The following is a 21,442-nucleotide window of genomic DNA, read 5'->3' as shown; positions in this document are numbered from 1 at the left end:
CTGCTGATTATAGGATTCATTAGCAGGTCATGGAATTGGGTCACTTAGCTTTGGGTTCTGGGGCCATACGAAGTCACGTGTCAGTCCATCTTTCAGCATGAAGTTTCAAAAACCACCTCAGTACATAGACGTGAATTTCGTTGCAGACCACAACTTTAAAGATTAACATTTGTGGGAACAGCAGCCCCCCGGTGAATTTTGGATAGTTCATAAAAATGTCCACTTTTCTTTCTTTGCATTAAAACTGTTGATGGACAGAGGCTATGGTGTCTGTACGCCGTTAAGGGGGAAAAAAAAAACAAAACAAAAAACAAAGAGAAGTTCCACTGTTAAGAGGCAAAATTTTATTGGGGTTTTCAGTCAGTTCAGTTCAAATGGCAGAACATGGAAAAGACAGTAAAGACTGATGCTCTATGGAAGGCACAGCCACAATAATAGCCAGTAATAAGAGATGACTGACTCCATCATTGTGTTTACACACCAGCAGCACCACCCAATCTAAGGCAGACAATGCCTCACAACAGACGTGTGTGCTTAACTTCTTTGAAATGTACGCTTTGTTATTGTGCAGATTGTGAGTTGCTGACTTTTCACAGTTGGAATTATTGTATCCGTGACCATATATTTTTAGGTAGTCTACTATACTTATGTGCTTTTCAAGAGCAGTGTGTGATAACTGAGCCTGATCCACCATCTCCCATCTTTTTTTTTTTTTTTTTTTTTAATGAAACAAAGCTGGTCCAGCTAAAAAAGGCTCTGTCAGCCAATCAAGAATGTTTAAAAGCTCCTTTACCTCACTTCATTTGTTATTTGGTTCTTCTTAACATTTAAATTAAAACCTTAGGCGGACCCGGGGAGAATTAAGTGGATCTAGTCTTTAAGGAAATCATCTGACCAGACTGCTTTCTGAACATGTACAGTTTTCGGCTGTCTAAACATTAAAGACTGAAACATGTTAGATCTGCCAGCCACGCCCCATTTCTCTGTTCACCGCCGCAACACCAATCCACGTAAAGTTTCCCCAATTATGTTTTTGAAGCATTCAGTGACAAAGAAAGCATTATTTACAGCAGAAACATGTTAATCAGTTACATCCCTTATTTTAATGTGCTTAATAGTTTGAACAGGAGATGAATGGGGCTCAACAGACATTTAGCAGGAGAAGATTAGATATTGTGAATTATGAGTAATAGGATACTACATGTTCGATATACCAGTAGTCACCACAAAGAGGCACAACCAATAAGAGCAATCGTCCTAATAGCGTTCAGGTTGAGCTTGACTTGAACTGAAACATTTATGTGCAACCACACTATGATTCATTCAGTAAACACGTCAGCACAGTAAGTAATTTTAAATTCAAATCTCCAGTAAAAAGCCCAGTAAGAAGAGATAATGACTAAGAAAAAAAAAAAAGACACACCTGTAGTGCTTTGGTGCCATGACTTCCAGTTTATCAGCTTCAGTTTCCACCACACATCCATCCAGACAAATCCACAACTACACACACACGCATATGCAAAAAAACCCAAAAACAAACAGCTACCTACAGTATCTATCAATAGTTTGAAGCATCGTATCAGAGATCGGTGAAGTCTGACTGTGCTCTCTCAGTATTCCCAGCGGGTGGCGCTATCGACAGAGTCGACACTGGCCTTTAGGCCCCCAGCATGGTCTCCTTTGAGGTACTTCCCCCCCAGGGCGCGGATAGCCATCTTGTTGAGGTCACAGAACTCAAACAGGAACTGGACAGGCGTGGAGCTGCTGCATGCCACCGCCGTGTCGTCTCCAACGCACCAATACTTCCCCTGGGAGTCTACACCAACAACAGCACACACTTATGTTAGTTTTAGTGCCGAGTGATGTGCGTTTCCCAATCACTTTTAAAGCCAAGTGCAATATAAGATTTATTCCACAATATACCCATTTCATCATGGAAATTTCTTCTCAGCCAATCACACTTTCTGCTTAGTTCATTGGAGGAATGTCTTTAGACAGCCCTGTTATTTATGCTTTGCTATCTGTAATATTGATTTGAAATTAACACACTGAGATCGAAGACTGGTGCCACCATCTGCAGTGGGTGAGCTCACCGTTTCATTGTTAATATGGGCTAATGTGCAGCTGTTTCACTTTTATATTCAAACATCTGAAAACAGCACTTTTAATGACAGTCTATATGACTGATTGATGAAATTAAGATTGTCAATATTATGATATCACATTTCCTGCCCCAAATGGACAGCATATGATTCATATTGTAATGGTATTATTTCCATTATTGGTTTTTTTTCATATCAATGTTTTCCAAAGCAGAACAAATTTATGTACACATTTCCAAAGAAGCCTGTGTTGCTAAAGAAATAATCAGTTTTGCAAGTTAAAAGTCCCAAAGTGCAGAATGAAAGTATTTATGGAAAATGAGAATTGACGACATCACACTGTTTGTCGTACTTTTCGTTCCCAAAAACGGAAGAAATCCTTCAGGATAAAAACTAATTTTACGCACAGTAGACTTTGAGTCTTTTGGCTAGTAGTCATGTGAGCTTGCTGACTTGAAGTAAAACATGCGAGGACATTACATCCATTGTGTGAGCTCATTGTTGTATTTTAAAATGGCTGCTCACCTTTAAGGGAGTAAGCTCCATTGTGGAACTCCAGATGGAAAACGTCATAGGATGCCCGGTTAGAGTCCAAGGTTGGCATTCCAGCTTTACGAGCCCCGATGAAACCGTGCTCCCCACGAAGGACAATGAGTGGACGGTTGATCAGCTTCATCAGGAACTGCTCTGCCTCCCCTAAGGAGACAGACTCAACAGGGTTGTGTCGAATTGATCTGGGCCTGAGCCATCATAGACACACAAGGGTGTAGTTGGACACATCACTGACCTGCACTGTCCACAGTAGCAGCGAGTTGTCCATTCTTCTTGGCGGTCACATACTTGCCGTTAGCTGCACGCACACACACACGACCGTCACGCCACTCCAGTTCAAAGTAGCTGTTGGCAGATCTGTGACGCACACATTAACAAACTCAATGAACACACTGGGAAGTATTGTTATGTGTGAACTAAAGCACGCATACAACATCAGAATCAGAAATTGTTTTATTGCCAGGTATGTGTAAACATACTAGAAATTTTACTCCGGTGTTTCTATCTTGGACAAGGGAAAGACATAAATAAATATACAAATAAGAAATATTTGTAGTGGAATATGGTACAACAGTGCAGTCATGTGAAACATGCACTTACTTGGTAGAGGCGTTGCACTGCAGGCCTCCAGTTGCTGTCAGGGTCCAGTATTTTCCAGCAGCGGTTCTGAAGGCGCATTTCCTGTCCTCGCGGCTCATCTCCAGCTGGAAGACTTCCTGGTCTCCTTCCTCATCCTGATTGGCTGACAGGTCCATGCCTAGAGAAGTGGGGCAGTCTACTGTCAGCTTTCATTTGTCTCTGGAGGTTTTCTTCCTCTTCTGAAATCTCCTATTCTCCAACACATAAAGTCCCAAACGGAGACAAACTCTTAAAGGGACAGGACATTTGTCAGCGTTAAAGGTGTGGCCACACTGATTTGTTGTCTTATCTCATCCACACAGAGGATGCAGCATCCTGAACGGACCGATCGAGGTCGTGACAGAAGAGTAAGCAGCAAAGAAGCAAGTCTACCCAGATTAGAAAAGTTGCATTCACTAGTCAAATGGGCCGTAACTGCGTTGCATTCTGGTCTAAAATTGATAATGTGAAGAAATGCCATCTTCTACGCTGAATTTCCGAAGTGTCACACATGAGACTGGGACTCCTGTTCTTGGTTCCCATGTTAGCAGATTTTTGCCTTTGGAGTCTTGCTTCTGGCCACCCGAGGAGTCGGAGTCCAACATTTCCTCTCCTCACTGGGTTGTTGCTACCTTTGTTTTTCTGTACTGTGAGTTTATTGTACTTTCTTGCTGACAGCAGCTGGTGCTGATGCTGAAGTTTAAGTTGCTGAGAGCAACTGAATCAAAGTTGCAAGACCCCCGTCCCCTTCAGAGTTTAGAGGCTAAAACCACCTGTTGAACTGAAGAAAATTACAAATTCTTTCTGGGTTTTTAACTAAAGTGGCACCTTTTCATTAAACAGTCGTACAAATAATTGTAATAATATGTTAATATAGTAATTGTTACATAAATATAAATCTATGAATTTGCTCAACTTTAATCTGAAAAGATTCAAATCAGAGACCTGAAGGACTTCAATTGTAAGGACTTTAATCTTTTTTTTTTTGGTTAGGGTTAACTAACCCTAGAGGTATTGGACTAAAGAATGAAACAAATATGGTCCTTTTTTAGAAAGGAAGAGAAATGATGAAGGCTCAACACTATCTCTTTGCCCTGAGTTCTCCATTATGGTCACTTTGAAGAAAGACCAGGTCACAAGTCTCTGCCCTTATTCAAACAAAGATGATCTCCAGTCCTCCACAGTCCAGCAGCCTGGAATGCCCCCCCACCTCCTCAGCACATAGATAAATGGCTGTCAATGATAAGTCCTGTGTGTGTGGCAGCACAAAATGTGAGTGGAAAAAGACAAAAGAGCATGTTGCATGTGGCATGAAGGCCGGAGTCGCCTCCCCTCTCTGCTTCTCCTCCATTTTATCTCTCTTGTCTCCTCATTTTCTGTCTGCTCTCAGCCTATTCTGAGGTGGAGGATGGTGGTTAAGTGTCGACCGAGGCTGACCCCGAACCAGCACCCACAATGCAGGGGTAGAATTACTGCAGAAAAATGTGAAGCTCGGCAGAGAGCAGCCAAAAAGGAGGGAGGGAGGGAGGAGGGGGAGAAAGCGAGAGCGTGTAATGAAAAACACATGGTGTGCAGAAAATGGGTTAGAAATGGGTCTGTAACACACACACACACACACACACCAGAATCATACAACAGCTGCTGCTGGTGTGTGCCCAGTTATGCAGAGACTCCATCCGGGTGGAGGAGAGGGGGAACCGGGCTCTGCGGCCTCACCTTGCCGGGTGGAGACGTTTCTCTCGTTGCCCGCAGTCAGCACCACCTGAGCGTGGCTGCGCTCCAGGCCGAACAGTTCGTCCTTCCCCACCCGGCTGCTCCTCCCGGACTTCATGGTGCCGGTGGGGCCCACCGGGGCCAGGTAGCGCCCGTTGCAATCCCGGAACGCCACTTTGCCGGAGCGGAACTCCAGCATGTAGCCGGTGTCCTTGTCGGTTTGGGTGGCCAGGCCGCCGTCGTTGCGCAGGAAGCGGTTGTCGGAGGTCTCCAGGTGGTAGCGGTGGTCCCGGTAGACCAGCGTCACCAGGGAGTCCACCCCCCACGGGACGTCCCGGTCTATGGACACCTCCTGCGGGCCGCCCGTCACGTTCAGGTGGGCGAAGCGTTTGCGCGCGAGGCTGTACAGGTTGACCTGCGGGTGCACGGCCAGGTGCACGCGCCACTTCTCCGCCGGCGAGGCCGCCTGGGCGAAACACGTGATCCGGTCCTCGCTGCCGCCGAGGAACCGGCCGTGGGGCTCGGACTGCAGCGACCACCGCCCGTCCTCGTGCGCCGTGACCACGAAGCGGCAGTCCCGGCCGCGCGTCTCGCTGTCCGCGGTGACGTTGCCGTCTTTGTCCGAGGCGAGGTAGCGGCCCAGGTGAGACCGGAGGAACACGGCGCTGCCGTCCTCCCCGGTCTGCTCCAGCGTCCACGTCTGCTTCTTCTTCAGGCTGCTGGCCGACGCGTTGATCTTGAAGCCGAAGGTCTCCGCCGTCAGGTACTTCCCGTCGCTGTTGATGAGTCCCAGAGGGATCTGCAGCAGATCCCCGCCGGCGCCGTCTGCGGACATGACTGACTGTCAGAGAGGAGAGCGAGTGGAAGAGATGCCGATCCGGAGCCGGACAGGAGAAGGAGAGAGCTGATGTGGGGGCGTCTGAGGGAGGGAGGGAGGGATGAGTGTCCTCTGAACACACAAGGCTGCCTCTCCGGAGCTGCAGGAGTTTTTTCTAAAGGCGGTACACGCCCCAGATGCAGAGGAGCTGGAGGGAGGCTGCTGCAAATTTGGCAACTCCACTGCATCCACACAGAGCCGACACTGATAATAACTCATTTCCCCCACACTGCCCCTCCATCTAATCCAGATCTGCTCACCCTCAGTTCCACATGGATGGAGCCATTCAACAACTCACAGACCACTGTTTGTCTGTGTGTGTCTGTCAGAAACTGTGAGGTCACATTTATCTGTCTGTGTGTTCACACTTTTATTGTGGTGAAACACTGATGTTGAAGACAACAGTCTGCTTCAGTTTGGTCAACCTCCTTTCCCGTTTCAACAAGAAAACGGTGCTTGAAGGAAAAGTACAGTGTGGGTGAACCTGGCTGGGCTGCACCGACCCCTGACCTCCCCGTCTGGAAAACTAAGCACTCCCTTTCTCTCTTTGTCTTAAACACAACAATCCAAAAATGATTTCCCTTTAAGTGGAGCTGTGTGCAGGTAGAAAAATAAGTGTGGCAGGAATAAAAACATGGAAAATGATATTTCCAAAGCTAATGAAAGTGTGGATTTCTTTTTTTTTTTTCTGCTCCAGTTGTTTCCTGGCCTTCAGCTGGTTTGGTCAGCCCTTCCTTCCTGCTCCCCTGAGCTCTGTCATAACTCCTGTCTGCATGTCCACTTTTATTTATTCTGGACAGACTGCTGACGGGCCTGTGCGCTCGTCTTTTTCCAAAACCTGATTTAATAACATTAGCAAGGCACCAGAAGACCTCATGAAAATGTATCAAGTTTAGGTTTTTGGACTTTTTTTGTGGTGTGGCTTAAACTATAAATCTGATCATATTATCGGGTTTGACTGTTGACATTTCTGATCAGAGAGTTTATTTAGAGAAGACAAGAAACTTGTGCAAAAAAAAAAAAAAAAAAAAAACAGACAGTGATTACCTTCCTAGCAACAAACTTTCGCCCTGCTCTATGTGCCCTACAGATGATATCCAACTAGGCCAGGGAGCGGTGATAACTATCTGTCCTTGTGGTCGTCAGGCGGGAACCTCCTTTCATCTGCGTTTCGTCTAGTTAGTCCCACGACACCTCCAGAAGGCTGGACCGTGAACACTGGCGTCCCAGAGTCACCCCCTAATGCCAGCCATCACCGCTCCTCACACAAAGACAACTATCTCAAACAGCACCACTGTCAACTACTCTGACCTCTCACCAACTGCACCAGTGAAAGCGGGGTGGGGATACAGACCCTGGTTCAGATAGGGGGCATGAAAGTATAGAGGGTGCAGGAGGTGGAGGACAGGCTACACCAGCAGATTCAGCAACTAAACTCACCTGAACAGTCCTATACTCAAACACACACCAACTCACCTGGACTAACCGCATGGTCTCAAAGAGGCTCAAACAGGCCACACCCTCCACTTAAATACACTTCCCCCTTCCTGGATTTCTTCCTCTGCTTCTCCCTAGAGTCTGTCCATCTGAAGAGCCCCCCCTGCTGGGCCCCCAGCTACTATTACTTCTTCTAACCCAAATCCACTGACTGGATCTTACTGCCTCATCTTCCTCACCCTCTGTCCCCTTCCTCCTAACTCCTTCAACAAAGCAACAACAGGTCTGGCTACAAACCCTCGACAACCTACTTCCACTGGACAAATCCTAACCTTCCATCCTTGCTGCTCAGCATCCTTACCTAGTTCTGCATACCTGAGCTTTTTCCTTCCATTTGCTTCTTCAGCTGAATCCTCCCACGGCACAGTCAGCTCTAGGAAATATAGTCTCTTTCTACTAATAGACCATAAAATTATATCAGGCCTTAGCTTTGTACAGGCTATTTCCTGGGGAACAACAAGCTTTCCTCCTAAATCTACCTGCATCTCCCAGTCACTAGCATCCTCTAAGCTGCCTTGCTTCCTTATTATCTTATTAACTTTCCCTCCTTCCTGAACAAACTGTATTGCAACTCTCTTTGTCTTAGACCCTCCCAGAATTGCCTGCCTCCGTATATCTTCAATGCCTGCAGCTAAGCTTTTTAAAACCTGGTTATGTCGCCACGTATATCGGCCTTGTGAGAGACAAACCTTACAACCGGACAGGATGTGCTTTAGGGTTGCAGCACCTGAACACAATGAACATAACGGGTCTCCATTTACCCAGAGTTTTAGGTTCTGGGGAGTTGGCAATACATCATATGTTTGAGAGAGGGTTTTGTCCAACAGGCTCGTGCACAGTTTTCTGTTTCAGCCACAGAAATGACACAAACGCTCTCTTGTAATCTTCCCTTGTTGTAAAGTTTCCACTGAAGATGAAGAGATAGGAGAAGTTCATGAGCAGTTCACAGCTGCTGTTTGCCGTTTGTCAGTCAGTGTTTATGCAAATTTTAAGATTGTGTGGGATGTGCGTCTGTATGTGTGTGTCTCTATGTTGACATGCTCCTATCAGTGTCAATCAAATGAAAACGAATCAAGGGCCATTATGGTAATAAATAATCTGTGAATATATAATGTAAGAAAAACCATCCCTGTTCGGTAAGACCTTTTTAAATCATGTGGGCTAGCTGTTTTTTTATGTTATTTGTTTCTATCATCTTGTGCATATTTCACAATTGCAACTATTTATTGATAAAATTATTGCTCACATAAATCATCTGGTCAAAGGGGAAAAACACTGTGCCCAGACAAATTTGGACTCTCTCACGTCTCATGATTTACGGATGACATATAAGCCTTATTTTACTTGTATGAAACATTTTTCTCTTGCTGCTGTTATGACATGAATAGGTATTACTGTTGTTGCCCAGTGCTTCTGGAAAGCAGGAAATATCTGGTCTAATTTGCTGGTGAAGTGGTGGGATATTAAACACTGTGAATAAATGATGAAGGACAGAATCCATGTAAAATGTGTTTTATGTTGATCAAACTGAGAGGAACAGTGACAGTCTGGGATCTTGATGAAACTGAAGCTTTGATTTGCTTGAGTCTGAAGGACGTGAAGTCTTTTCTGGGTGCAGGTGGGGCATTTGGAAAAGAGACATGGATCAGGTCTGGGTGTGAGTCCAGATACAGTTTAGTCCAGACCACATCGCCTCCATGTGGACATTTAGAAAACAACAGCAAAGAAACTATAGCTGTGAAAACAGCTACAGATTGATAGAGTCCAGCCGTAGAAAAGGCCTTTGTTTCATTATACTGAGGTTTCTCCCATTTCCAGTTAGAGATCTTTGTTTTTCCTCACCAGTTTGCCATGCTGCTCTTATTACTGCCCGTGGATAAAACACCATCATCAGGATTGGAGTTGTTCGCTGGGTGCTGCCTTCATCCTGGATGCCTTTATTTTTAACATTTGCTGGGATGGCGAAAGATTCCCTGCAGGGAATCACTAAAACATGACAAAAGTCCCTCTCGATGCAATCAATCATCAAACATCAATTCAAATCATTGCCAAAAACAAATCAATAACTGACTGAAAGCTATAAAAAAGGTCTCTTGTGGTTAGAAGATCACATATTTCTTCTGGGTGATGTTCTCTTTCAGATACATTTTCAACACAGTAACTGTTACTAACAACATTTGCTGTGACTGTTGTACATTTATCCACCACGAGCTGTGTCCAGCTGTGGTAACGGTAACCTTTGTCTCTATCGCATCCTTTCTTCTGTGAACAGCAGAGAAAATTTAACACAATAAATGGCCCCTTTAAAGTTACGGTGTATTTGCAGGTAACATGCAGTGCAATTTGTCACTCATAAGTTGTCATGCATACTACAACTACCATGCAACTTTACACGCAAACACTATTAGACCTGCACGCCACATTTGTTGACTTTGAAACTGTCAGACAGCGTCTATACTGTAAATGATAATAACAAGTAGATTTATTTTATGTCATGCTGTGATGAAGCCGTGTTTGCTCAGTGTTATACACCCATCCAGTCTGCTGGGTTGTTAACTCACAGTTAGAGATCAGCCTCAGCTTTTCTGGGCTGTACAACAGCCACGTTTTTGGACCAGTCTAACTATTTTGTGAGAAAACAGATCTGCTGTAGCGTTATTTGCTCTGGCTGTGTGGACCTCGGGGTCCCCCACCTGTATAAACAGCGTGTGAGAATATGATACAGTAACACAAGGTCACCTCCTGCTCCCTGGAGTTTGCAAGACAGAGGATAATGTGAAGAACAATGCAAAAGGAGCGGTGTGCAGTGTGTGTGTGATGCTTTTTCTGCAGACTTTGCATGTGCTGATATGTGATAAGCACAGTTTAGGTGCATCATTTATAATAAAAGGGAGCTCCTACTTTATGGCTGTACTTTATGACAGCGGTGTCAGATGTGAAAATGTGAAACAAGGGAAGCAGCAGCAGGAAGATGTGAGTGTTTAATCTGCTCCGAGGGCAGGGTCTTTGGATATGTTTCACATATTTATGCAGCTCTGGATCAGCCTGGAAAGCGTCTCTTTGCTTCCCTTTTCCTCATGTGAGGAAGGATGTGGGGTAAAATATTTTAGCAGCCTTCCTTCAGCATCTCTGAACCAACAGATAGATTAAGGAAATGAGTGAGTGGAAGGAGGGATAGAGAAAGTATTCAGACTCAGCCCTGAGCTGCGGTTTAAGTCTGAGCTCTGTAAAGCTCTGCTAATGCACGACTGTCTTTATTTTTCAAAATAAAGCTCAATAAGCGATGCCTTTTGGATTCTTCCTATGTTAACGTCATTTACTTTAGTATTAAAGCCACTCCATAGTTAGAGTGTGTTACATAAAAAATATTAAGCCTGATTTGGTAGGAGTTTGCGGCAGTTTATCACGTGTATTACGTTTATTTTGAAGACGCGCTCGCGTGGCTTCCGGTGCCGCTGCAGCTCTTCCTCGCTAGCTTAGCGCAGCTCACCAACAGCCGCCTGGTTGCTAGACGACTCAACCCGAAACAGGGATGTGAAAACAGTGACATCTGCTCGGAATCGGGACGTTTTAAAGGCCTTTTTCTGGGAACCACGGCTGTCGGTGTCTGTGGCCGAAACACCGACTTCATACGCGGACAAACCACAAAGTGTTGCTGAAGCTAAATTGGAGTTGTAGCTTTTAGCTAACGGCTTTTTTTTTGTCGACCCATGTTTTCACTGCTGCGTCCGCCGGGAAGAAGGGGGAACCGGGGCTGAGCTGCTCGATCCCTTTTGGGGGGGTGAAAATGAGACGATTAAACACGGAAAAAGTCGAGTTCTCCGACTTAACGTGACGTTTGTTGCCCCGCGATGTTTGCTGCGACTGCTAAAATGTCTCTGGAGGCGAGTGATGTCCAAACAGACGAGGACTGTGAGGAGCTGGTGAGTCCTTCTGCTTTGGACAACAAACAAACCCAGTCTGTGTAGAACCGGTACAGACCTGAGTCCACACTGACACAGCTGGACAGAAGGACAGTCATCAGCCACCAAAACTGAGAAGATGTCTCCAACTTTAAGTCGTTTGTCTGATAAATGTATTTGTCTATGTAGCGTTCAGGGTTGTATCTTATTTTGACACTTCGTGGCGTTCACACACACACACACACACACACACACACACACACACACACACACTTGCCTGTCTCTTCTGTCCATCTTAGGTTGAAGACTGAGTCTGTCTCTAAAAAAGGACAACACAGCAGATTGTTGCACTTACCCCCATCATTTCATTATTTCAAGCTTGATTTAGTTTCCAGAGTGTGTTTGAAGGACTTCTTGTCGTCTTATTGTTTTAGCAGATGTGAATTGGGGTTTTTGACACCCAGCTTCGTGGAGTTCATGATGCTTATTGTTTCTTGGTCTTAATGTTTTCTCCTTCTCTCTCCTCTACCCACCTTAGGTCGAGGATGGCTTCTCTTTCTCTGCTGATATTTTTGAAAAGGTATAATCTGCTTTTGTTAATGGTATTGTGTCTGTATGTTGGTTTTTTTTGGTGACGACTTGCCACCTGTGTGATTTCTAATAGCGGATTTGTTTATTATTTTTGACTTCTGCTTTATTGGCTTGTTTTTGGCTTCTATCAGAGAACGAGGAAGAAAAGATCATCTGGGAAGCCTCCTCCTTCTCCAAGTAAGAATAGCTGAGTAGCTCTATGTGGACATTTTGTTCCTGATTTCCATGATTGCTCATATATGGTTGGCATGTGTGTAGGATCTCCATACCTCTCCAGCCTAAATGTGAACCCCAAAAGAGCAGCAGTGGCAGCCTGGAGACTACCGAGGGCATCCCTTGGAGACACCAGAGGAGTAACTAGTGGCGACAGTGGCTCAGCACTTCTCAAATCCCTCAGCAACGGCCATGGTAGGCACCATAGAAGCATACCCTAAGCTATGTTTCTCCTCAGGAGAAATGACCCTAACCCTGGAAGACGGGCTGCTAAAATACCATAATATAAAACATAGTCATAAAAATAATCACTTTATTTGTATAGTACTTTTCAAAACTAAGTTACAAAATGTTGTACAGTTAAAAACAATACATTAAAATCAAAAGCAAAAATGGCAATAAATACAATGCTTATAAAGAAGCCATATCATTAAAGTAACTAAAGTAAGTAAAGATATAAATGAACCACTGAGCTCGCCTGTCGGAGATCCCCAGACAGGGGGTGCCTTTAGTAACAAGTCCACAGTTTGGATCAGATAGTATTAAGAGACTCAGAATGTTTGTTCAGCTTGAAAATGCTTTGCTGACTTTGTAAGTGTCCTACTCAGGACTGATGTTTATGGGAACCTGGTGAGAAGCAACTGTGCAAGAAAAATATTCCCTTTGGCTTGATCTTGTGGGGGGGGGGGGCATTCCATTACAGAATAATTATTAGCATTCACATGCAAATGTGTTTTGGCCACCTGAGGAACATCAGTCCAATTTTCTATCTGTTACAAATAAAAAGATATTTTCCTATAGTGTTCTGCATCCACGTTTAGGTTTCATTGCTAATTTGTCAATAACTTTACCTTCAGCTATTTGGTGCAGGATGAATGTTTTTGTTGCTCAAAACACCCTTTGCAGATTGCACCAACAATATAAGGACCGAACTAAAAAGCTACTTAGAGTTACATTATGGATGCCAGATAGATATCAATTGTTAAACACAAAATCTGTAGAATGGAGAAATAAAATGTTCTCAAAGGAGTGAAATTCAGCATTGAGGTGTTTTGGAGAATATCACTGTTCACTTGAATACATCTTTTTACAATATCAAGATCACTTGCAACACTGGTAATCACACAGCTAATAACAGTCAATATTTAGAAATGTTACTTCATCAATCTCATGTCAGATTTTTTTCCCCCTCCAGATCTGTCCCAGACGCTGAGATCTGAATGTGATGTCACACCAGAATTTCTGAAGCATACCTTCAGCATGAGGAAACATAAACACAAACAACAGCACTCTGCATCTAATGGTGAGAGAATGACAGTGAATGAATAAATAAACCAGTGGCCAGCCTAAAGGTCAGGAGTTTTTTTGCGCCAGGCTCTGACTGGGATACTGTAGCAGGAATAAAAATTAACTTGCTGCCACCGGTTGTTTTCTCAACAAAGAATTAAAAATGCAATTGAAGTGAATTTGTGACTGATCTCTTTCCCCGTTTGACTTTGTGTGTTGCAGGCTTCAGCTTTGGGGCAGGTGACTCCAAAGAGAAGGAAGACATGAATGATGAGATCATTCGCCTCAAGAAGGTATGGACTTAAAACCTGGGAACCTGCTGGGGTGACCCGAATACTCTCCCCCCTGCCGATTTGCAGTTTAAATTACAGAAAAATAACACAAACGAATGAAGTCTATTCAGAGAAACTGCCTGCTGATAGAACAGAGTGTCTGTCAGGGTGGTGTGTCAGAAGAAATGGGGGTTTTCTACTGCAGTAGCATTTAACATAAAGTGTTCATTGCCAGTCTACTGAAGTGTCCTTGAGCAGGCCATTGACTGCAGTTCCTGTGTGCTCATCTGTAGCTGAGTCAAATCTGTATAACTGTACAAATTAAAAGGGATTGAAGATATTTTCCTCTACAAAGATTTAAAGCATTTTTAGTTTGTTCAGATTTGGCCCCTCTGGATTTGCATGTATGCTCTTTTTAGGACTATCTCCCTTTATGCCTTTCCTCCAGTGTCTACAGGCTCAGAAATCTGACAACCAGCAAATGAAAGTCAAACTGCGCCGCCTGGAGGAAGATAACGCAAAAAGAGAAAAACAAATAGAAGAACTGTTGGATCCCTTTAAAGTATGATCGTTAAATTACTCTTGATTTTTGTCATGGAAACCTTCAAAGATGAAAAACTGTATGATCTCTCTTTATAGGGGTCTGACTACACTCGCAGTTTGGTGGATAAGAAAAAAGAAGGCAGTGTGGTGAGTGTGTGAAGTCTTTTGGTGCAGACTCCTGGTAAGGTGCATTTTAAACAGGCCTATGAAACAGATTTTTCTCTGTTAAGGTTCTCAATGGGCTGAAGCAGAGAATCTTGAAGTTGGAGCAGCAGTGTAGAGAGAAAGAAAATGCCTTGAGGTAAAATGTCTGCTTGTCTCATCAGAAGTCTATTTGATTCATGTATGAAGCAGCACAATGTTAATTTATTTTACTATCCAGTAAACTGCAAAGTGAGCTGAGGACCACTAACCTGGAGGAGCTGAAGATCACCGTAGAAACCTACTTTGAGGAGGTAACTTTGATGCATCTTCATTTAAAATTCAGATTTTTGTTATTTTTTTCCTCCCTGAATGTCAAAATAAAAAGTCTATTTTATGTTTATAACATTCAACAAAAGTTTCCAACAGTAGAACATTTGAAGCTACCAGCAAAGAAATAAGATAACGAGACCAACAATGAAAATAGTCCAAACAATTGTTCCTTGTCTTGCTGTGTTTCTGCTTCTTCTGTGAAAGCTGATGTTTGGTCACATCATGTGAGCTCAGCTGTGGAAGCTGAAATCTCACCTAATGTGTGTGTTTTATGTGCCTTGTCTTTCAGATCCAGAGACTGAGAGTGCTACTAGAAGCTGCAGAGAAAAGGTGACTACTGAAAACATGCCTGAGCATCATGTGGTGGACCTGTGGTCTGACAGGAAGTCATAATGGATCACAATAATACACCTCACAATATGATATGATTGCAAATTTTTTGAGTGAGTGTTCCTACGTTGTTTTTTTTTTTTTTTCCCAAATTTTTTTTAATGAGATTAACTAAAAAGGAAAAGTCCCATGGAAATGAACTCCAATGACTACAGTCATTATAGTCACACACCAGTTTCCCCCTTCACAATCATAACACTCATATCACATCCTAACAATCATAATATGATGGTGACAAAATCTGCACGCAAACGGATATAAACCTGCCAAAGCTCTCAGTACCACCTTAGTGGTCATTCCCACTGAATGACGACACACCCATGCGCACACACAAACTAAACCGCGGAAACAACAACAACAACAGCAGCCTGCCACACTGGTGATGGCCGGTAAATACCCTCATCTGCCTCTTTATTAAATCTGTCTTTCTATGAAACTGCCCCTCCCTCTCTCTCTTCCTGTCCGCAGTAATCGAGCAGAGAGTAAATGCTCCCAGAGGCAGCAGAAAGCTTTGAGCTCCATGGTTCATCGTCTCTCTGAGAAGCTGAAACAGCTTCAACAGGAGAACACGACACTGAGAGAGGAACTCAACACTGACAGTCCTGCTGGAGGACTCAAAGGTTTTTTTCTTCTTCTCACACGACCCCACACTGGTATACCGACTCAGGACAACCAGAGCCAGACACACCAGACATTTACTGCATTTATTCCTTCCATCAGTTTTTAGTTTCACTCTTGCAGTTCTGCCTCCAAACATGACACCATTTACTTTTTGCTTTGATGGTTCATTTCTTTGTTTTATAATTGATTAATTCAGCTCTTATTTAAAATCGAATCAGTGTTATGCCTGAAATGATTTAATGATTAGTAAACGAGGAAGCTGGTTGGACAGTGATCAACAACAATTGTAATAATCAGATGATTTCTGAAGAAAACAAGTCTGAATATTCATCAGTGGCTCTGGCTTCAATAATGTCACTCTTTGTTGGCTTTCATAGTCATAGTAGTAAACTGAATGTTCTTAGGCTTTGGTGCATTTATCAAGTAAAAAAAATATTACTATTTCCTCATGGGGGCTTTGTGGAGTTATGATTGGGCCCCATTATTTTCTGGAAATAACAAACTGACTACTAGGGAAAGTGACTGGCAGATTACTCCATTCTGAAAGCGAACCCTTAATTGCAGTCCTGAGATATTCTCAACTCTGAATTAAAATATGTAAGACTATTGTTTCATTTTAATCTGTATTGTAATGTAGATGATTGTGTTTCCAGGTTACAGAGAGTGGAGTAAACAGAGACTGCTGCGAAGGTTGCTGGAGGTGGAGAAGGTGAGAGGAAACAGTAACTAGTTTTAACCACGTGTGAATTGCGCACCAGGTAAATGTAATTGCAACACATAGAGATGAGACACAGACACAGACTGACTCTTCTCTCATCCAATCAGAGGTCTGACGACAGTAGGAGACACACCCACTCAGCAAAGAGCAGCAGCCGATTGGATCAGGAGGTCCAAGCAACGCCCACTGAGATTTTTAGGTTTACCATGGCAACAGAGGCAGTGGTCTCCGTGGGAACAATCACTGAAGAATGGGAGGAGGATACAGACCTGAGAGAACGCCTCAGCCAATTGGAGATGGAGAGGGTGGAGCTTCAAGAGATGCTGTCAAGAAAAGAGTGAGTGGGGAGCAACATTTTGTACAATACATACATCTTTTCGAGGCACTGTAAATCTTTATGAGCCTAATTCAGTAAACAGTGTAACAGTGGAAGGGAAAGTGCTAAACATGGTTTACCAGACCACGAGGAGCTGGATCATATTAGTACAACAGTAACTGGGGTGACTTTGAGCATCATAAATCAATCAAATTTTCATTAATGAGACTGAATTTGTGGTGTGTTTATATTTTTTTCAGTGATGAATTAAAACAGGTGAAAACAGAAATGGAGGAACTGGAGAAAGAAACAGAGAGATGGAAAGCGGAGCAAACGATGGAACAGGAGAAGGAGACACAGCAGCATCAGTATGTTTTGCTTGCCAAGTGTAACATTTTATGTTACTGCTGTTTGTTAACTTTAAAATTTTTTTAAAGTTTATAAAGCTTCTGCGTGATCAAAGTCATCTTCTTTGAATACTGTGTTGCTGTCATAAATATCTATAACTCATGATGCATGCTTTCTGTCATGATACAGTCGCCTAAAATGAAAATCTCATCATATGCACACGCAAATCTAAAAGAATAACTGGTGTATTTAGTTTAAAACCAGACTCAGTAGTTTTAATAAGGGGCATCGGCTGACAAATTGCCAGCTGTCACAGGACATCGGCTATCGCTTCTGGTTTTGTTCTCATCTGTCTCTGTATTGTTTGTGGGTGTTTGTGTCTGTCAGACAGGAGTTGGAGCAGTTGTGGCTCAGGATCCGAACTCTTGAGGATGACAAAATCAAATATGCACAAGCGGTGCTCTCCCCTGTTTCTGCCACAATGGAGGGAGACCAGGAGGACAGTCTACAGAGTAGATTAAAGCTGGAGGACACTGGAGGTAGAGAGAAAGGAGGAGAAGGAAATGAAGATTTGGATAGAGAAGCAGAGAACAAAAGGAGTGAGACAAGACAACACAAAGAAAGAGAGAAAGCAGCAAGAACCATCCAAACAAAGTGGAGGGAGCACAGAGACAGGGTATGTAACACACCAGAGTTATGTAAAGGCAGTTATTTATGTGTGAGAGGAATATTATATAAAAATGTCCAGACACTCTGTCCCAGATTTCTTTTTCTATCTCCATCTCTTTGGATTCTATCTTAAGGACATTGTGATGTTGCAGTCAGCATTAAGAGGACATCTCATCAGAGACTCACAGTTCAAGGACCTGCTGAAAAACACACAAACTAAGGTTTCATCTACACACAAACACACCACACAGTCTCATCAGAATGGCCACATTAATCAGCAGTATTGCACTAACATTATCACAAGTTCTTTTTAAACTATTTATTGTCTTAATGGTGTTATTGTTGGGGTGTGCTTGAATAGATCTATTTTAATTTGACCTTTGTCAGTATGTTTATTCTTGTTTATTTTGTATAGTATAAAACAAAACTATCCAGAAAATTATTCTTTCCCTGTGCTATTTTGTTTGACATTTTTCTGTGTGTGTGTGTGTGTTTTTTTTTTTTTTTTTAAGTGTATAATAATGTGAACGGGAATTAAAATTTCTCTGAATAATATGCTGGATATAAGGATATGCTGACTAAACCAGAAATTGCATGTATTCCTTTTTATAGGACTGAATCAGTCACACCAGAGGATATTGTTGACAGCTGCGTGGTTAAACAGCCTTAAAAGGCATTTTCTGCTATCGTAGTGTAATGTCCTGCTGTCTCCTCACATATCTTTTTTTTTCTCACCTGCTCAACCTGTTTTCTCATCTTGTTGTCATCTTCTGGTCTTTTCAGTCTGCAGAGTCAACAAACTGCAGTGATGTAGTTTTCTCTGTAGGTGGAGAGATGGATGTAGTTGCCTTGACAATGATACAGGCTGCTTTCAGGGGACACCTGGCTCGGTGTAGTCCTACAATAGAGAGGTGACTGATTTATCTACATGGGGGGAAAAAAAAATGTATTCAAACATACAGAACGTAATGAAATATGTGTGTTTTTCCACTTCAGTAGCTCAGAGTTCTCTGTGCCTTCTGCAGTGGTAAACAGTTTGCCCAAACTGGTATCGAGAAGAGCTCGCACAACGCCCAGCAGAACAGGTGAGGCCTACACACATCTTTTTGGGATTAAATACTTACTTTATAATTAAATTAAAACATTGAAATAATCACCAACCATGTAACTTTGGACAAAGTTTTGACGGTGAACGCGCCATTGTCAGTCACCAGTCAAGATTGTCGATTGGGGTTCAGGCTTGATGTTCGTTGAGAATGCAGCATCATGTCATCACCTTGCAGATGAGTTTGAGTAGCTACAGACATCTCTGGCACACTGATCTATTCTGGGGTGCCCGTCTCCTCAGCACCAGTCAGAGTTTTGATAGCAAAGGCTGATGAGGGCACTCAGCAGTCCTGTGGACTGGTAATGTTGCTGCCTAATGTGACCCCCCGTCTCTAAACATTTTAAGCTGCAACTGCTGAAGAGCTCTCTGCTAAACCTCGCCCTGCTTTAATTGACCCTGCTGGATTTTACCCCTTTCCAGAGCTTCCCGGCTTTTTAATAGGTTGACAGCAGATGGGTGCACAGAGCAGCGCAGTGATGTCAGCAGTTTTCTGCTGCGTGTTTACAGACTCCGTCCGTTTGATGTGATACAGGCTTCGTGAAAGAGATTTCGGGCAGCGCCATTTTCACTGTGCTGCTGGAAAAGTTCTTTTAACTTGGTTTTTCACAAGGAGAAGTAGAGTTGCAGTCATTTTCGTGTTGTTGCAGTTTTTACATTGTATGGTCCATGTTATTATGCAAGATAGCAAATGAAGACACGCCAAGATTTACGCATTTGTATTAGTACTGTAGCTGCATCATCCACACTGATGTGTTTGAGGATGTGTCTGTTTCATCCTGTAATGCATACTCCTTGGTTATGTATTGTTTTGATTTCAAGGTGCTGCATCCCTTCACAATGACAAAAAAAAGCAGGAAGATAAAGAAGACCAGTGGCCTGTGTCCAGCACCGCTGCCTGCAGAAAGACAACCACAGCAGGTTAGAGAGAGTACATATTCTTCTCTTTATTTATACTGCTGAAGTAATTTAACTTTGAGTCTCCCAATTGTATCTATATGTACAGTTAAAGCTTATTGATTTTCTGGTGCTGTAATAAAATGCTTGCTGGAGAAAAATATGCCTAAACCATCAAAAAAAAAAAAAAATCTTCCTTACATCTTAAATATTAATATAGAAGTATGCAGATAAAATTTTGAGTTAAATGTGGTTAATGAAAGTGACACCCATATTATTAATCACAAGTATACATATATATCTGTTGCAGATCAGACAAAGCACGATTGCACAGCTGAGTCTGGAGGAATCGCTGCAGTTGATTCTGATGATTCAGATGATATCATCATGTCTCCCTCACGCCCCCTGAGAAGCAGAGAAGTCTTAATCTTATAAACTCCTTGAGTCGTGTATGTGTGTGTGCATGTGTGTAAGTGAGAAAGAGTGATGAAGTGTTGGGAGGGAGAATTTCTGTCTGCGTTAGACCTGCCTTAGAGTCTATGTCAGAGACTTAAATGGCCATGTCCTTTCCCCAGGTTCCTATCAAATGCTAGCTGGAATAATCAAATATATTCAGGATAATAAACAGTTACGTTAAGCTGCACGATCTTTAATGACATGGAAATAATGGCACGTCAACATCATGCTCTCATGTAGGACATCATCAGAATGTATAGATGCGTCCAAATTGTGACTGACTGCTCACCCACTTTAATGTTTAGGTGGTTTAGGGATTTGCTGTTGGAAATGGACGTCCACATTCATTTTGATATGTTACTCTTGCGGTTTATTATTTGAGCCAAGTACTCTCAGTGATTTGCCAAAGTGCCTCCAGCATGAATATACAAATTAAAATCGTAGTAGTAAATGCATTGATGTCTGTTGGGATGACTGGTCCAAGTGAGGCACATTATTAATTCCTTCATCTTTCACAGGCTTGGAAAAAAAAATAAATTATGAATTGTTTTGTAAAACACTATGTCCTTACACTAATCAATCACATACACTTATCAAATGATGGATTCTGAGGTGATTGAGGAGGTGGGTCTTAAACTGATGCACTATTGAGTGAAACTGTGAATAAATTATAGATCAGCCTGCTGCAATAATCATCACACAATCAGTGCAATGGAGGACATACAAGGTCTGTCTAATACCAATGTTTGTTCCCTGAAATGGATTAATGCTAACCTGTAGAGAGGTTAACGAAAAGAGTGCAGGAGTCTCCATGTGATGTATGTAACTTAATTTCCAAGATACCCAATAAAAGCCTTTTTTTTTATACGAACACCTCTATCTAACATGGTTCTTCGTAGGAAGCAAAGAATCTTAAATCAGGTAAGTCCCCTTTTTATGTACTTTTAGGAGGAGTTAAGGCTAGCAGAATCAGCAACCAAAGCAAACTTTAGTTTGAAATGAAAACTATTTATTTATGACCTTCTGATTACTGCATCTGTGTGTTGAGATATATATTCATTCATTCATATTCTGCTTTGTCTATGTCCTGCCCTGATTTGATTTGTGTGTAAAAGTACTTTGCAGACTTTTGGTTGTAAAGGAGCTACGTAAATAAAAATGATTATTGTTAGAAAATACAAAAAATACTAAACACAGGTTGCATAGAAAAACAACATGGTGTAGATGTCTGCTAAAATAAATCAGCGCACTGTAACATGCACTGCCGCAGTCTGACCGTGC

At 42.7% G+C, this 21,442-nt stretch overlaps 2 protein-coding genes across 4 annotated transcripts; one reads left to right on the top strand and one right to left on the bottom strand.

The window, feature by feature from the left end:
- Window positions 1-673: 673 nt before the first annotated feature.
- Window positions 674-5,927, bottom strand: LOC115046017 (fascin-like). Its single transcript, XM_029506074.1, has 5 exons — window positions 4,989-5,927; window positions 3,255-3,411; window positions 2,890-3,011; window positions 2,628-2,798; window positions 674-1,816 (listed from the first exon to the last, which is right to left on the bottom strand). Exons 1-5 carry the CDS (start codon window positions 5,818-5,820, stop codon window positions 1,611-1,613), a joined length of 1,488 nt encoding a protein of 495 aa, XP_029361934.1. The 5' UTR covers window positions 5,821-5,927; the 3' UTR covers window positions 674-1,610.
- Window positions 5,928-10,858: 4,931 nt separating this feature from the next.
- On the top strand, window positions 10,859-21,026 carry iqce (IQ motif containing E). 3 transcript variants are annotated; one of them, XR_003840879.1, is made up of 21 exons: window positions 10,859-11,282; window positions 11,800-11,841; window positions 11,984-12,029; window positions 12,111-12,260; window positions 13,261-13,368; window positions 13,575-13,645; window positions 14,073-14,186; window positions 14,264-14,314; window positions 14,398-14,468; window positions 14,550-14,622; window positions 14,931-14,971; window positions 15,500-15,651; window positions 16,306-16,361; window positions 16,478-16,707; window positions 16,947-17,054; window positions 17,422-17,710; window positions 17,838-17,924; window positions 18,487-18,614; window positions 18,729-18,788; window positions 19,631-19,729; window positions 20,016-20,153. XR_003840879.1 is itself a non-coding variant. In XM_029505097.1 (21 exons), the coding sequence occupies exons 1-21, from the start codon at window positions 11,211-11,213 to the stop codon at window positions 20,138-20,140; spliced, it is 2,199 nt and encodes a 732-aa protein (XP_029360957.1). In that variant the 5' UTR covers window positions 10,859-11,210; the 3' UTR covers window positions 20,141-21,026. The 3 variants fall into 3 exon arrangements, 2 of the variants coding, with proteins under 2 accessions (XP_029360957.1, XP_029360949.1); XM_029505097.1 differs by having other exon boundaries at window positions 18,703-18,788; window positions 20,016-21,026; XM_029505089.1 differs by having other exon boundaries at window positions 18,700-18,788; window positions 20,016-21,026.
- Window positions 21,027-21,442: the final 416 nt, after the last annotated feature.

Source organism: Echeneis naucrates, chromosome 1, assembly GCF_900963305.1.
Source record: "Echeneis naucrates chromosome 1, fEcheNa1.1, whole genome shotgun sequence".
In the NCBI taxonomy this organism is placed as follows: domain Eukaryota; kingdom Metazoa; phylum Chordata; class Actinopteri; order Carangiformes; family Echeneidae; genus Echeneis; species Echeneis naucrates.
This window is presented reverse-complemented; position numbering and strand designations above follow the sequence as displayed.